Source organism: Rhinoraja longicauda, chromosome 17, assembly GCF_053455715.1.
Source record: "Rhinoraja longicauda isolate Sanriku21f chromosome 17, sRhiLon1.1, whole genome shotgun sequence".
Classification (NCBI taxonomy): Eukaryota; Metazoa; Chordata; class Chondrichthyes; order Rajiformes; family Arhynchobatidae; genus Rhinoraja; species Rhinoraja longicauda.
Genome location: NC_135969.1, coordinates 37223657 through 37237981, shown reverse-complemented (window position 1 = coordinate 37237981; position 14325 = coordinate 37223657). Strand labels below are relative to the sequence as shown.

General features: G+C 43.0%; 1 protein-coding gene across 2 annotated transcripts in view; it reads right to left on the bottom strand.

The window, feature by feature from the left end:
- The window catches only part of eogt (EGF domain-specific O-linked N-acetylglucosamine (GlcNAc) transferase), a 44900-nt gene that overhangs the window by 9042 nt on the left and 21533 nt on the right, over window positions 1–14325 (bottom strand). For both annotated transcript variants that reach the window (XM_078413888.1, XM_078413887.1), the window contains exons 11-14: window positions 8916–9008; window positions 8403–8474; window positions 7118–7204; window positions 2670–2738 (exon numbers count right to left, since the gene is read on the bottom strand). In XM_078413888.1, the coding sequence (XP_078270014.1) occupies window positions 2670–2738; window positions 7118–7204; window positions 8403–8474; window positions 8916–9008 (321 nt within the window). The remainder of the gene's footprint in view (window positions 1–2669; window positions 2739–7117; window positions 7205–8402; window positions 8475–8915; window positions 9009–14325) is intronic.

Here is a 14325-nt window from a genome sequence, read left to right as displayed (position 1 = left end):
TCTCGATCCGAAATGTCACCCGTTCCTTCTCTCCAGAGATGCTGCCTGTCCCGCTGAGTTACTCCAGCATTCTGTGTCTATCTTTCGGAAGAGGAGCAGAGTCAGTGTTTCAGGGAGGAGACGCATTATTAGACCCTTCTGAAGATCATTGCTTCTGTTTCGCTTGCCTTAGATGCGGCCTGACCTGCTGAGTATTTTCTGTTTCTCTTTGACATATTTTCCATCATTTGACAAGATTTCCAGGATCTGACGTGACTTTCAGCATGCCTTTTTATTTTCAAGGTTCTATTGCATTTGTCAGAGCACATTGAAGAAAAGTTTGATGTAGTGACTTCTCATCCCGAAAAGAAGCATCTCAAAGGCATGTGTGTATTATTTTTAAAAGATGTTGACAAGATTGTCATGTTGCAGAGATACAAGTCATTGGCAGCAGACTTGAAAGACAAGTTATAAGATCAGGAGGGAAAAATTGCAGGGGGAGGAGGGGAGGTAAGGAAATAAACTGTTGGCTTTTGGAGTGTCATAGAGTCATACAGCGTGGAAACAGGCTCTTCGGCCCAACTTATTCTTGCTATTGAGGGAGTGCAATGTAGGTTCACCAGGTTAATTCCCAAGATGGCGGGACTGACAAATGATGAAAGAATGGGTTAAATGGGCTTATATTCACTGGAATTCAGGAGGATGAGAGGGGATCTTATAGAAACGCATACAATTCTTAAAGAATTGGACAGGCTAGATGCAGGAAAAATGTTCTCGATCTTGGGGAGAGTCCAGAACCAGGGGTCACAGTTTAAGAATAAGGGGTAGGCCATTTAGGACTGAGATGAGGACAAAACCTATCAAGGGATATGGGGAGAAAGCAGGAACGGGGTATGGATTTTGGATGATCAGCCATGATCATATTGAATGGCAGTGCTGGCTCGAAGGGCCGAATGGCCTACTCCTGCACCTATTTTTCCATGTTTCGATCTTGCCGATGCTGACCAACATGCCCCTCCTACACTTGTCCCACCTGCCTGCATTTGGCCCTTATCCTTCTAAACCTTTCCTATCCATGTATCTGCCCAGATGTCTCTTAAACATTATAGTACCTGCCTCAGCAACCTCCTCCAGCAGCTTGTTCCATATACCCACCACCCTTTGTGTAAAACAAGTTGTCCCTCAGGTTCCTATTAAATCTTTCCCCCTTCACTTTAAATCCATGTCCTCTGGTTCTTGATTCCCCTTACTCTGGATAAAAGACTGTGCATTTACCCTGTCTATTCCTTTCATGATCTTGTATACCTCTATAAGATCACCACTCATCCTCCTGCGCTCCAAGAAATAAAGTCCTCGCCTGCTCAACGTCTGCCGACAGCTCAGGCCCTCGAGTCCTGGCAACATCCTCGTAAATCTTCTCTGCACCTTTTCCAGATTTTGGACAGTCATTCAGTTAAGTCATTCAGCGTGGAAACAGGCCCTTTGGCCCAAGTTGCCCACACTGACTACCACCTGCCCCACCTACTCTAGTCCCACCTGCCTCACCTACTCTAGTCCCACCTGCCCCACCTACTCTAGTCCCACCTGCCTCCATCATGAAGGAGTTCTTAATGTGTTGGTTGCAGATGTGTCTGCCTCAAGTTTATACATATTTATTTCAAATGATTATGAGGGGGATGTGGGAGAGGCATCTTGCACCTCTATCAACTACGGGCAGTTGTATCGTTATAAAAAATTTAGGTAAGCAACTGTTGTGCACTGAAAGTATAAAAATTGTAGAGTTCCTCTTGGGAGAAGTGTTGAAGTTCATAAATTCATAAGTTATCGGAGCAGAATTTGGCCATTCGGCCCATCGAGTCCACCCCGCCATTCAATCACGGCTGATCTATTGCTCCCTCTCAAGCCTATTCTCCTGCCTTCTCCCCATAACCCCTGACACCCGTACTAATCACGAATCTATCGATCTCCACCTTAAAGATATCCATTGACTTGGCCTCCACAGCCGTCTGTGGTAATGAATTCCACAGATTCACCACCCCCGACTAAAGAAATTCCTCCGCACCTCCTTTCTAAAAGTACGTCCTTTTATTCTGAGGCTATGGTTTCTGGCCCTGGACTCTCCCACTCCTGGAAACCAGCGGTTCATTTGCACTTAGTGACATTTACACTTCAGTGAAGTTCGCTAAATGGACCGATTACTCAAAGCAACTTTGTGAAACTGATTAATATGGTTCTGCACTGAACCAAATGGTGCATTTATCACAGTGAGCAGCCAACAGCTTCCAGTTTACAAAAGAAACTTTAAGGCACATTTTTATAATGGATAGCTTAATAAAGACACTAAAATGGCAGCACACTTTGAGATTGCTGCCTCACAACATCAGACACCCAGGTTCGATCCTGATCACAGGTGCTGTTAGTTCGGAGTTTGTACGTTCTCCCCCTGACCTGAGTGGGTTTTCTCCGGGAGCTCCGGTTTCCTCCCACACTCCAAAGACGTACAGGTTTGTAGGCTAATAAAATTGTAACTTGTCCCTAGTGTGTGTAGGATAGCGTTAGTGTGCAGGGCGGCTGGTTGGCCCAGACATGGTGGGCTGAAGGGCTTGTTTCCGCGCTGTATCTCCAAACTAAAAAAAACTAAATACTGGCAAGCACCTTAGGCAATAAAAACCCTTCCATTAATTACTCACCTCCTGCTGGTTTAAAACTCTACGATACTGTGTGCTCCTTACCAGGAACGTTACACGAATTCTTCCCGACTTGATAAAAGAGAGTAGATTCATTAAGAATTCCAAATATCGAAATTGTAAGAGTACATTAGGATCTCAAAATATTGAATATGTGTTGCATTATCACTTTGGACTCAAAATTATCCATGGGCAAAATGTCAAATATATTCAATATTGGGAGGAACTGCAGCTGCTGGTTTAAACTGAAGCCCGACACAAAAGGCTGGAGTAACTCAGCGGTTCGAAATGGATTTTTCTCCCTTCCATTCTTTTCTTCTACCATCGCCAATTGCAGATTTGCATATTTACATTCACATATTTACATATTTGCATATTTACATATTTGCATATTTACATATTTTAAAATATTTGCATATTTTACATATTTGCATATTTACATTCAGCTCATTAATTTCTCCCTCAGGTCCTCCCCCCCCCCCCCACCCCACCCTCATCGAGATTCCACTTCCCAGCGGCCAAGTTAATGGGAATTCTGGAGGCACAAGGAACTGAAGATGCTGGAATTTTGTGCAAAACACACATTTCTGGAGGTACCTCAGCGGGCCAGGCAGCATCTGTGGCGGGAATAGATAGGTGACGTTCTGGATCGGGATCCTTCTCAGATTTCAGATATCTATGGAAATTTGTAGCATTTAACTTTTACATTTTAACCCTCAGGATTTGGCATCAGGCCCCAACAATTCCCCAAGACCCGGACAGGTCGGAATTAGGTTTGTAAGGAATTATTGTCAAAACCTGCAAACTACAGGGTGGCACAGTGGCGCAGCAGTAGAGTTGCTGCCTTACAGCGCCAGAGACCCGGGTTTGATCCTGACTACGGCTGCTGTCTGTACGGAATTTGCACCTTCTCCCTGTGACCTGCGTGGATTTTCTCTGAAATCTTTGGTTTCCTCCCATACTCTAAATACAGGTTTGTAGTTTAATTGGCTTTTGGAAAATTGTAAATTATCCATAGTGTTAACGGAACGAGGTGATCACTGGTCGGCGAGGACTTAGTGGACTGAAGGGCCTGTTTCCTTGTTGTAGACAATAGACAATAGGTGCAGGAGTAGGCCATTCAGCTCTTCGAGCCAGCACCACCATTCAATGTGATCATGGCTGATCATTCTCAATCGGTATCTCTAAACCAAACTAAAAGTTATTGCATAAGGTGTTCTCTTTTATAACAAAATGGTGGTCAGAGCATAGAGCACAAGTTAATCTGTAAGTACAACTATTATACCAACCCCAACTTAACCCTACATAATAGCACATCTCTATTCCATAAGCCATCAACTCTCATATCACCATTCTTTTATTTCATTTTTATAATGGTTTGGTTTTATCTATTTCATCTTTGGCTAAAACCTGCTGAGCACTGCTAAAAATTGACTTTAAATCATAACTTTAAGTGTGACAAATTAACATTGTGCAGAAGTGTACTTTAGTGATTAAGTGGAGCTAACAGTAGTTGAATTTACACAGTAAATGCCTTTATATCTTTGTAGTATAATGGAAGTCCAACTTCATAAAATGAATTAACATGCCAGCAATGTTATTATGATGAAATGCCTCATTAAAACAGCTACATCTCTAATAATCTAATACTCAGCTACAAACAGAAGAACACCAACATATCAGCCCAGACCACATAAAAAAAAACTTACAAACTGTAACATCTCACTCAGAGACAACAGCAGAGTTTGGTGAAGCAACACTACCATCAAGTCAATGTAAATAAGTTATTCGTGGCCTGCCTGTTGGGGACTGAATAGAAGCAGTTTAGTTTAGTTTAGAGATACAGCATGGAAACAGGCCCTTCAGCCCACTGAATCCACGCCGACCAGCGATCTACGCACACTAACATTATCCTACACACATTAGGGACGGATTTTACATTTACACCAAGCCATTTAACCTACAAACCTGAGATAAACCCAAAATGCTGGAATACCTCAGTGGGACAGGCAGATTGATCCCTGGGATGGCAGGACTTTCATATGAAGAAAGACTGGATAGACTAGGCTTATACTCGCTGGAATTTAGAAGACTGAGGGGGGATCTTATAGAAACATATAAAATTCTTAAGGGGTTGGAGAGGCTAGATGCGGGAAGATTGTTCCCGATGTTGGGGAAGTCCAGAACCAGGGGTCACAGCTTAAGGATAAGGGGGAAGTCTTTTAGGACCGAGATGAGAAAACATTTCTTCACACAGAGAGTGGTGAGTCTGTGGAATTCTCTGCCACAGAAGGTAGTTGAGGCCAGTTCATTGGCTACATTTAAGAGGGAGTTAGATGTGGCCCTTTTTGCTAAAGGGATCAGGGGGTATGGAGAGAAGGCAGGTACAGGTTACTGAGCTGGATGATCAGCCATGATCATATTAAATGGCGGTGCAGGTTCGAAGGGCCGAATGGCCTACTACTGCACCTATTTTCTATGTTTCGGGCCGAGACCCTTCTTCAGACTGAAGAAGGGTCTCAACCCTTCACGTCACCCATTCCTTCTCTCCCGAAATGCTGCCTGTCCCGCTGAGATACCCCAGCATTTTAAGTCTATCGTCGGTTTAAACCAGCATCTGCAGATCTTTCCGACATAACCTACAAATCTATGCGTCTTTGGAGCGTGGGAGGAAACCGAAGATATCAGAGATCACGCGGAGAACATACAAATTCCGTACAGGCCGCACCCATAGTCAGGATCGAACCTGGGTCCCTGGCGCTAGAAAGCAGCAACTCTACCGCTGCGCCACTGTGCCGCCCGTCAATGTAACGTCAAAGATAGTCACAAATGCTGGAGGAAAATTGCCGAGCCCAGCCCCTGCTCATTCCCCGAGGACTGAAGAACTGGAGAGGAGGACAGAGGGAGCCGGAGGAGAGAAGAGCAAGGGTCAGTAAGAGAGTGAACCGGGGTCTAACCTTCCGTGCCGGCAAGGTCTGCAACGGGAGGTGTCCCCGTAGGGTTGCCAACTTTCTCACTCCCAAATAAGGGGCAAGGTGACGTCACCACCCCCGCGCCCCACGTGACCTCACCCAGCCAGCGGCCACGTGCGCCTGCTCCACCAATGGTGGTCGACCAGGCCGGGAGGCGGGTTGTCATGCAACCTCCGTCAGGCGGTGCCCAGGCCTCCGGGCCTACACTGTGCCTACACTGTGCCTACAGTGTCCGGGCCTACAGTGTCCGGGCCTACAGTGTCCGGGCCTACAGTGTCCGGGCCTATAGCGCCCCCCCGGGCCGAATATGGGACAAGGGCGGTCCCGTATGGGACAAACTAATTTAGCCCTAGTTCGCTGGGTGATCTGGATGGGGACGACGGCTGGAGGCCCTGCAGCAGCCTGGGGCTCGCCTGGATCGGGCACCACTCCAGGAGACCGTGCACATGGACCAGCCTGGACTTTGGAAATGGCGCCAAAACCTGGCGACTCTTACATGCACTCAGTGGACTATTTCTACGCTTTTTGTACTATCGGTGATTGTGCTTAGGTATGGTAATACTTCACTATGCAAAAAAAGAATTTCACTGTACAACCACTGGTTCTGCAGCCAATCTAGAGAAGTTCACAAGTTACAAGAGCAGAATTAGGCCATTCAGCACCCACTCAATCATGGCTGATCTATCATTCCCTCTCAATCCTATTCTCCTGCCTTCTCCCCATAATTCTTGACACCCTCACTAATCAGGAATCTATCAATCTCCACCTTAAAAATATCCATTGATGTCCTCCACAGCCTTCTGTGGCAATGAATTCCACAGATTCACCACCCTCTGACTACAGAAATTCCTCAACTCCTTTCTGAAAGTATGTCCTTTTATTCTGAGGCTGTGGCCTCTGGTCCTAGACTCAGCCACGAGTAGAAACATCTTCTCCACATCCACTCAATCAAGGTCTTTCACTATTTGATAAGTTTCAATGAGGTCCCCCCTCATCCTTCTAAACTCCAGCGAGTACAGGCCCAGTGTTGTCAAACGCTCATCAAAAGGCAGATTTATAAAAATACATAACTCTTGTCATTCCCAACTCAAGAGTTGCTGCCTTACAACGCCAGAGACCCGGGTTCGATCCTGACTATGGGTGCTTGTCTGTACAGTTTGTACATTCTTTTTGCATGGGCTTTCTCCAGGATCTCTGGTTTCCTCTCACAAGCCAAAGACGTACAGGTTTGTAGGTTTATTAGCTTGGTTATAGTTGTAAAATTGTCCCTAGTGTATGCAGGGATCGCTGGTCGGTGCGGACTCATTGTGCCGAAGGGCCTATTTCTGCGCTGTATCTCTAAACTAAAACTGAACAACATGCAAAGTGACTAATTTTCGATGCAGTTATCCTAAGTTGTTAGCAGAGCACATTATTTGAATCATTAAATTTGAGCTTACTCCTTTATTACGGTACTTCGCTTTTACATTTGGTACTTACCAGTGGAACATCTTGTGTAATATTTAATCTAAAGAGGACATGTTGTGAGAATGCTCTGAACATCCCTGTGCTAAAGCAGTCAGGCACCTTTAAATTAAAAGCAAAGAATTAACATTATATGTAACTAATCATCTCATGGACTAACACTATACAAAGGCAAAGACATTTTTATGTTTACTCATCAAATTTCATCACCCTGTGAGGTTAAAAGTTTGATCCTATTAAAGGGCTCTTATGTTTAGCTTTTTTGTAAAATTGTTGGTAAATTTTACTATATATTTACTATAGTACTATGATTACTATAATTATAATTTTATATGTTTACTATATAATTTTACGATAAGTATTATAAGTACTATAAGTAAATAAAAGTGGTTCTCATAAAACACTTCATTCTTTATTGGTTATTGAAGTTTTTTTCCCTTCGCATTTGCAATGAACGAGAAACTAAGATAACAAATATAAACATAAGAAAAACATGTTTGATAAGTTATTTGCTCAGACTTGTCAGAAACAACAAGTTATTTTCAGGTTTAAATTTGTGAAAATCTAACAGCATGAGAACCTTCCTTTGCATGTTAAATTTATTCAATTCCATCTGAAAATAAATAATAATTTCAATATTGCAAAACCAGCCTTGTGATTTTACCATCTTTCTTCAGAGTACACATTCTATCGGGTGGATTATAGAGTGCACAGCTTGTGGACAAGTAGGTAACAAGGATTCTGGGCTATCTGTATCAGGAATTTGGTCACAATCAAGCCACAATCTCATTGAAAGGTCGAGTTTTCCTTCCCACCGCAGAATTCATGGAAGTTTGTGTTTTATATGTTGGAAGCACTTTGAACAGAAAAATTAATAAACTGATCTTTGTCAAGTCAAGTCAAGTTTATTTGTCACATACACATACACGATGTGCAGTGAAATGAAAGTGGCAATGCCTGCAGATTGTGCAAACAAAATTGCAATTCAGAATTCAGCACAGAAACAGGCCCTTCGGCCCAACCCATCCATGCTGACCAAGATGCCCCATATAAGTTAGTTCCATTTACCCCCGTTTGGCCTATAACCCTCTAAACCTTTCCTATCCGTGTACCTGTCCAAAAATCTTTTAAATGCTGTTGTAGTATCTGTCTCAACTGCCTCCTCTGCAGCTTCTTTCTTATACCCACCACCCTCCGGGTGAAAAAGTTGCCCGTCAGGTTCCTATTAAATCTCGCCATTCTCACCTGAAATAACAAATTACTTTCATTGTAGAGGTAGTAAAGCATGAAGCAAACTTACCAAAGGAGTATTGTAAAATAACCCATAGCGCATCCGTGGAAGCAAGGAAAAGACTACTTCCTTGAAGCATACCTGGATATTCACATACAAAAACACCAAGGTTGGTGTGTAAACAGATTGCATTTTAAAATGCACCGCGGCACGGTGGCGCAGCGGTAGAGTTGCTGCCTTACAGCGAATGCAGCGCCGGAGACTCAGGTTCGATTCTGACTAAGGGTGCCGTCTGTACGGAGTTTGTATGTTCTCCCCGTGACCTGTGTGGGTTTTCTCCGAGATCTTCGGTTACCTCCCACACTCCAAAGACATACAGGTATGTAGGTTAATTGACTGGGTAAATGTAAAAATTGTCCCTAGTGTGTGTGTAGGATAGTGTTAATGTGCGGGGATCGCTGGGCGGCGCGGACTCGGTGGGCCGAAGGGCCTGTTTCCGTGCTGTATCTCTAAATCTACAATCTAAAAATCTAAATCTAAAAAAGAAATACACATACTACAAATATTAAAATACTTCCATACCCTTTTATGGTCAAATGTTTTTAAATGTATAATATTGTAATCAGAAAATGCTTTCCAGGTGTCACTGAACAAATCACCATAACCATAGGAACTCTATAAAACAAAAGAGAACAGCCGGATTAGTATGAATAATTGTTAACTGTATGTTTGTGTTGTCATTTGTGAGCGGAGCACCAAGGCACATTCCTTGTATATGCACATACTTGGCCAATAAACTTATTCATTCATTCATTCATAAAAAATATCAACATGTATAAAAAATTACATTCCTATAGGCAAAGCAGGGACTATCGCAACGTTTAAGAAGCAATTAGACAGGTACATGGAAAGGACAGGTTTGGAGAGATATGGGCCAAACGCAGTCAAGTGGGACTGGTGTGGATGGGACATGTTCGTCGGTGTGGAAAAATTGGGCCAAAGGGCCTGTTTCCACACTGCATGACTCTATACATCAAACATTAATACAAATCTCACAACTGCCATAAGACATTGTCCATATAAGACTCAGCATTCTGCAATCGTGTCTTTACAAATTCACATGCAATTTTGATACGTTTATTTGTCATTTATTTATTTTGAAGGCATAAACTCCAGCTTCCAAAACAGGGGAGAAAAATCTGCCCAGAAAACCAATGAAGAGGCTACAGAAGGGTACATATAAAAGTAAGCAAAGAGAAATTAGTCGAGAGATTTTGAAATACATGGACGTCTAAGTCAATTTGCAGAGAGAGCTTAGCTTGAACATATTTTGGTGCTGTAATCAAGTTGCATTATATCAAAGGAATGAAATTACTGTTCAATTTATTTCCAAGTACAGAAAACAGACTCCAATCTTCAAGGCTAAGATTAGAAATCTACTTTGAAGTAATATTCAGCGGTTTTCACAACTTAAGAAATTATACTTTATAACCTGTGCAGTCCAATAATGGTCACACTGTTTTCTGCAGCTGGTTGCAACTAATACTAGAGTTAAAGCATATCACTGTCTGGTTAGGAAAAAGGAATCAACCCCTACTTATATCAACACTTATGATTCAGAAACAACTATCAGTTTTCTAAGTGGTGCTCCCACAGTGTTCAAAGTATTGGACTGTAAATAACTGATTTTAAAATAATCTGAAACACTGCGTTCAAAGTAAAAAAACAAATTGACAGAGAGATACAAAACAGGCAGGCAAAATAAAATTAATAACAGTAATAAATGTGAAATTGTTTTTTGTTTGAGTATACGGTTTTCCACAATTTACCAAGAATATGGACTGAAGAATCAGACAAGCTTTAAAATTATCATTTTAATGAAACATTCAGGTTACTCGTGAGACGAAAGAAATATAGCCACTGTTCAATTTATTCTGAAGTACTGTTCTCATTGGGAACAGATGGCAGAAAACAGATAAGCACACTGTATAAGAGTAAAATTCTGCATTGTACATCACACCATGCATTTCACACAGTGCAGAAATGTTGTATCACAGGTAGACACAAAAAGCTGGAGTAACTCAACGGGTCAGACAGTATCTCTGGAGAAAAGGAATAGATGACGTTTTGTGTCGAGACCTTTCTTCAGACTGAAGAAGGGTCTCAACCCGAAACGTCACCGATTCCTTTTCGTCAGAGATGCTGCCTGACCCGTTGAGTTACTCCAGCTTTTGGTGTCTATCTTCAGTTTGAACCAGCATCTGCAGTTCCTTCCTGCACAAGGTTGTACCACAGACTAGGTTGTGAAAAATAACCGCTTTCCAGAGCAGCAGCATTTTAATATGTATCATCTACACTCTGAATTGGTGATGGAACAAAGTCATCATTTTATATCCTCAATGAATAACCAGGCAATGGTGAATTTGTGTGGTGGTTTGGAATATCACAACTGGCGTTACACAGAAACGAGTGAAGGCAAGTCTTCCAGTAGCCAGAGGTTGCTGACCATCTGTTTCTAGATTATTTGCAAGACAGAGGGGTGGCACAGTGACACAGAGGTAGAGTTGCAGCCTTACAGCCCCAGAGACTTGGGTTCGATCCTGACCACGGTTGCTGTCTGTACGGAGTTTGGACGTTCTCCCCGTGACTGAATGGGTTTTCCCCGGGTGCTCCAGTTTCCTCCCACACTCCAAAGACGTACAGGTTTGTAGGTTAATCGGCTTAGGTAATGATTGTAAATTGGCCCTAGTTTGTAGGATAGTGTTAGTGTACAGGGTGATCGCTGGTCAGCGCGGACTCGGTGAGCCAAAGGGCCTGTTTCTGCGCTGTATCTCTAAAGTCTAAAGTAAAGTCTAAAGACACCCGGTCCAAGGTTGTCCCTGTTCATAAATGTATGTGCCTGTCACTGATGTTTTCGAACGCTTAGAATCACCTGAGACTTACTAAGAAAATATAAATGACTAAGACCAAAATTAACAGTTAAATCTAAAACAGACACAAAATGCTGGAGTAACTCAGCGGGTCAGGCAGCATCTCTGGAAAAAAGGGATATGCAATGTTTCAGGTCGGGACCCCTCCTCAGACACAAACATCACCTACCCATTTTCTCCAGAGCTGCTGCCTGACCCACTGAGTAACTCCAGCACTTTGTGTCTATGTTTGGTGTAGACCAGCATCTGCAGTTCCTTTTTATAACAGTTAAATCTAACTGGGGGCAGGGCAAGGGAACATAGTGCTGTAGTTCTGCTTTTGCTCCCCCTCTCCCCGGACAGAACAAGGATAGAGTTCCCTGGCCCATACCTTTCAGAATTTGGCCATTTGGCCCAAAGAGTCCACTCTGCCATTCCACCATGGCTGATCTATATCTCCCTCTCAACCCCATTCTCCTGCCTTCTCCCCATAATCTTTGACACACTTACAAATCAAGAACCTGCCAATCTCCACTTAAAAATACCCAATGAATTGGCCTCCACAGCCATCTGTGGCAATGAATTCCACTGAGTATATATTCTATGACTCTAAAGTTTGGGGCAGGTTTTTTTTTTACACAGAGAGTGGTAGATACCTGGATCCCACTGCCAGGGTGATGGTGGTAGCAGATACGATAGCGTTATTTAAGAAACTTTTAGATAGGCATGCGAATGTGTAGAGAATGGATGGATATGGATTACATGCAGGCAGCAGAGATTAGTTTAATGTGGTATCATGTTTGGCACGCACTTCATAGGCCGAAGGGTCAGATCCTGTCCTACACTGTTCCATGTTGGGTACTTTAGATCTTCACTAAAGTGTATTTATTCACAAAATGCTGGAGTAACTCAGCAGGTCAGGCAGCATCTCAGGAGAGAAGGAATGGGTGACGTTTCGGGTCGAGACCCTTCTTCAGACTGAGGATTGAAGAAGTCTGGAGAAGGGTCTCGACCCGAAACGTCACCCATTCCTTCTCTCCTGATTTGCTGCCTGACCTGCTGAGTTACTCCAGCATTTTGTGAATAAATACCTTCGATTTGCACCAGCATCTGCAGTTATTTTCTTATTCTTTCACTAAAGTGTAACTCAGTGAAAACAAAAACACCAACTTTTGAACTAAATTACAATTAAAACACAAAGTACTTGTGCTATAACACCAGGATAAGCACTCAACCAAGAAAACCAAAGTACTATCTCAACTAAATTTACCAACTTCTGCTAAGGACAATAACTAACTCCATATGCAATAAACAGCTACCTATATGTTAACAAGCTCATTACAACACAGATCGCGTAGATACATTATTTTAACATTGGCGTTATCAAGTGGGCACCTCCCTTCATTGTTGTTTCGTGGAGTTAGGCCACGACACCTCGGGAAGGCTCAACAGTTGGTTCTGGCATCCCAGAACAACCCCCCTCAATACCTGCTCTCACCACCTGTGCTACCAGTACCTACTAAATAAAGGAAACTACAGACGATTTATTAACTCACTCTAACAAATACTAAACACTCGCGTCTTGTCTTTCACTTATCCTAACCCAGCACTAGACCTAATATTTAGTTGTGATTCACCCACTGGATCGTGAAGAGCCTTGGAATGTGAATCGAGCTGAGAGGGAGGCATAACTAGTTTTATCAATTGTCACAGAACTGAAGGGAAAGGGAGATGCGAGTGAAGTCTTGAAGGATGTGAAATAAGATGACAATGTTTCAAATGTGAGATCTCCACAGCTCGTGTACAGTGTGATGATGACAGATGAATATGATTGAACTTTACAAGGATATGGGAAGTAATTCTGTACGCACTGAGACGAGACAGTGAAGGACAGGCAGGAGAGCATTGGAAATGGCCCTGTCTGCGATTGATAAAAAGTATATTGCTTGGTGCCAGCAGAGCCATTCTTCATTTTATCATCTCAAACTTTACGAACGTATCTGTGGAATTTTGAACGGAATTATTAAAATGTCAGCTTGCTTCCATCAATTGCCAAAAAGCCTTCATTGGAGTTGACAGATTGCGAAGCCAAATTTAACAATTTTAACCATTTTTGGAAAGAATATTGACTCAGAATGCAGCATTAACTGTAATGCCCGACTGTAATACATGGAATGTGGAACTACACAGCACAGGAACAGACCCTTTGGCCCACAATGTTTGTGGCAAACGTGTTGCCAAGTTATAGTATTGAAACAAAGAACTGCAGATGCTGGTTTATACCAAAGATAGAGACAAAGTGCTGGAGTAACTCAGCAAGTCAGGCAGCATCTCTGGAGAATAAGGATAGGCGACATTGAATGATGCCAATTTAAACTGATCTCATCTGCCTGTACATGATCCATATCTAAAAGCCTCTTAAATGCCACTGTCATATCTGCGTTCACCACCATGAGGAGATGCGGAGGAATTTCTTTAGGCAGAGGGTGGTGAATCTGTGGAATTCATTGCCATACACGGCTGTGGAGGCCAAGTCAACGGGTATTTTTTAAGTTGGAGATTGACAGATTCTTGATTAGTAAGGGTGTCAGGGGTTATGGGAAGAAGGCAGGAAAATGGGTTTTAGAGAGAAAGATAGATCAACCATGATTGAATGGTGGAGTAGACTTGACGGGCCGAATGGCCTAATTCTGCTCGTAGAACTTATGAACAGGAACCACTCCTGGCAAAGTGATCCAGGTCCCCACCATTCTCTGGCTAAAAAAAAAAAACTTGCCCCACACATCTCCCCCTCTTACCCCTCTCACCTAAAAGCTTTTGCATTGGACATTTCCACGCTGGTGAAAAGGATCTTACCATCTACTCTAGAGAGTGTAACAAAATAACTGCAGATGCTGGTACAAATCGAAGGTATTTATTCACAAAATGCTGGAGTAACTCAGCAGGTCAGGCAGCATCTCAGGAGAGAAGGAATGGGCGACGTTTCGGGTCGAGACCCTTCTTCAGACTGATGTCGGGGGGGGGCGGGACAAAGGAAGGATATAGGTGGAGACAGGAAGATAGAGGGAGATCTGGGAAGGGGG